This window comes from Lactuca sativa, chromosome 5 (assembly GCF_002870075.4).
Source record: "Lactuca sativa cultivar Salinas chromosome 5, Lsat_Salinas_v11, whole genome shotgun sequence".
NCBI classification, from domain to species: Eukaryota; Viridiplantae; Streptophyta; class Magnoliopsida; order Asterales; family Asteraceae; genus Lactuca; species Lactuca sativa.
In genome coordinates this window covers 348,994,065-348,997,074 of record NC_056627.2, presented here as the reverse complement: position 1 = coordinate 348,997,074, position 3,010 = coordinate 348,994,065, and the positions used below count along the sequence as shown (strand labels likewise).

Here is a 3,010-nt window from a genome sequence, read left to right as displayed (position 1 = left end):
TCTGATTGGTTTTATAATATTTCATATATCTTTTTTGATGTTTTTACTGATTTGTTTCTATAAAAACAACAAATGAAATGGGTCTAGGAAAAACCATTGAGCTGCTTGCCTGTTAATTAGTTGGGTCTGAAACTGTAAAAGATTTGACTACATTTCATACCACAAAAGATTTGGTTTATCCTTCACCTGCAAAAGATTTGACTACATTTCATACCACATGTGTAATTTGCTGTGAATTAGTTGAGTCTGAAACTGTAAATGAAACATTATTGGTCTACTGCATGGACATGATTAGGGCAATACGAGCCTGCAAAACTGCTGCAGAAGAGCGTGCTGTTGTTAGAAAAGAATGTGCTTCTATTCGTGCATCAGTTAGTGATAATGATAATGATTACAGACACTGTAACTTGGAAAAGCTCATGTTCATTCACATGTTAGGATACCCCACACATTTTGGCCAAATGGAGTGCTTGAAACTTATAGCAGCTCTTGGATTCCTTGAAAAGAGAATAGGATATCTGGGACTTATGTTGCTTCTTCATGAAAGACAAGAAGTTTTGATGCTTGTCACCAATTCACTAAAGCAGTATGCTCTTGTCTTTCTTCACTCTTATCTATCCTATATCTTGTGTTCAAGCAACATGGTTGACTTGAGAATCTTTTTTTTTTCATCATCTGTAGAGATCTTAACCACACCAATCAGTACATTGTGGGACTAGCTCTTTGTGCTTTGGGTAATATATGTTCTGTAGAAATGGCTCGTGATCTTGCACCTGAAGTTGAAAGATTGCTGCAATTTTGAGATCCAAATATTCGTAAGAAAGTAAGCTGATGTTAACATTTATTTCATTTCATGATCTCTCAAGGATGTTTCATCTAATTCTCACATTTCATATGAAGAATCATACTCACATAAGTTCTTACAATTTACAGGCAGCAATGTGCTCAATAAGGATTGTAAAGAAGGTCCCTGACCTTGCAGAAAATTTTTTCAACCCTGTTGTTTCCTTACTTAAAGAAAAAGATCATGGGGTTCTTTTAACAGCAATCCAGCTCTGTACAGATCTCTGTAACCTTAATGAAGAGGCTCTTGAATTTTTCAGGAAGATAAATATACTTGATCTTGTTAAAGATCCTCTATTATTTGTTGGGATTGCCTTCTTCTAGTTCTTGTTCTCTTTCTTTATCTTTCTACTATGTATTTGCGCTAAGAACTATTTGACATATGATTCTATAAGTGCAAATTAGTAATTTTAGTGATGAGATATATTTTCTTTTTTCTTCCTTTGGTATAGATATGCACAGAGGTGTTGGTGAAAGTTTTGAAGGATGTTGTCAACAGCCCATATGCTCCTGAATATGATGTTTCAGGTATTGCAAACCCTTTTCTTCATATAAGACTGCTTCGCCTTTTGCGTGTTTTGGGCCATGGAGATGCTGATGCTAGTGATTCCATGAATGACATTCTTGCCCAGGTTAGCTTTTATTTTAATAAAGCTCATTGTGAATTGTGATATATAATTCAAAATTATAAGAATTTATGAAATTCCTTGTGTAGGTGGCAACAAAAACTGAGTCAAACAAGAATGCAGGGAATGCAATACTTTATGAATGTGTAGAAACCATTATGAGCATTGAAGATAGCAGTGGTTTACATGTTCTTGCAATCAATATATTGGGAAGATTCTTGTCTAATCGTGACAACAATATCAGGTGAGTTATGTCTTAATATGTGTTATGAGTATTCCCTTTATTATGGTCTAAAATATTGGGATTTGTTTAAGGTATATATATCTATCTCTGTTATCTCCATTATAGCCATGTCTGAGTTTTTACAGTATACTATAAATACTATGTTTTGTTTTGAAAATGAACTTGCCTCTACAATGGATGTTGCTCTTGGGATTTTGATTATTGAGTAAAGACTTGGAGTTGAATTTTATTTAAATCTTGCAGCATTATCAGCAAGATGCAAGATTTAGAGTTGAATTTTGCTAAGTCATTATTGAGTGAGATGGGCCAATGTACAACTGCTTATCCATATAATCAGCTGTTTGGAGCATTAGTCTTAAAGAATTATGAAAGGCAAGATGCAACTTTAGTTAGTTGGAATTCGATGTACATAGTAGATTAGATGCAAATTTATATATTGTAAGAAATAGCATTGTATGACATTAAATTTCCTTAGTTAGTTGGAATTCGATGTACATAGTAGATTAGATGCAAATTTATATATTGTAAGAAATAGAATTGTATGACATTAAATTTATGCAATGGATTCTATTTTTTGTATATGATATTTTATTTTCTATTATGAAACATTAAATACAAATTGAATTTGAAAATAAGTAAATCTATAAATAATATTTTTTTTAAACATTTAAAATTATGATACGCAAAAATGTGTGTCATCTTCATTTATGACATGACCTTTCTTGACAGGGGCTTTCTTGATACGCATTACGTGTCATTAACACGCGCGTCGTAAGGTTACGACACGCGAATGCATGTCGTCTTCCTTTATGACAGGGTCTTCCTTGATACGCATTGCGTGTCGTAAATGCGTGTCGTAAATGTGCGTCGTCTCTCTTTATGACAGGGCCTTCCTTGACGTGCATTTGCGCGTCGTCTGAGCCTTTTACGACGCGCAATGAGCGTCGTAAAAGGCTGTTTTTCTAGTAGTGGAATAAATAACCTAGGAAATTAAAGTAAATTAGACAATTGGCCACTGTTTGAGTTAGTTTGTTTTCTAAGGATTAGTGTAGCGAATGTGAACCTAATCACTTGAATCGGTAACCAATAGAACAACTAATCCATTGCACTATTACCATAAAATCAACCATAGGATCAATTGAGTTGAACCTAAACAGAAGTTTCCTTCATCACTGAATTTAGTCGAATCTTTGTTTTCCTAGTTTCTAGTTATTAGTTTAATTATTAGTTAGTAAGTTTCTAGTCTTGCAAAACTAGAGAAAACCATCTCTTTTATTATTTGTTAGTTACTATTAGA

At 33.5% G+C, this 3,010-nt stretch overlaps 1 protein-coding gene across 1 annotated transcript; it reads left to right on the top strand.

Moving 5' to 3' along the window:
• Window positions 1-281: 281 nt before the first annotated feature.
• On the top strand, window positions 282-1,828 carry LOC128126150 (AP-1 complex subunit gamma-2-like). The gene is made up of 6 exons (XM_052763908.1): window positions 282-586; window positions 682-778; window positions 934-1,125; window positions 1,296-1,475; window positions 1,559-1,713; window positions 1,819-1,828. Exons 1-6 carry the CDS (start codon window positions 282-284, stop codon window positions 1,826-1,828), a joined length of 939 nt encoding a protein of 312 aa, XP_052619868.1.
• The last annotated feature ends 1,182 nt before the right edge of the window (window positions 1,829-3,010 follow it).

Bases quoted from the DNA above. Each gene is read 5' to 3' on its own strand.
- LOC128126150 (XM_052763908.1), top strand. From the start codon at position 282: ATGGACATGATTAGGGCAATACGAGCCTGCAAAACTGCTGCAGAAGAG. The intron at 1,126-1,295 runs GTTAAAGATCCT...CCTTTGGTATAG, and splicing joins AGATAAATATACTTGATCTT to ATATGCACAGAGGTGTTGGT. The intron at 1,476-1,558 runs GTTAGCTTTTAT...TTCCTTGTGTAG, and splicing joins TGAATGACATTCTTGCCCAG to GTGGCAACAAAAACTGAGTC.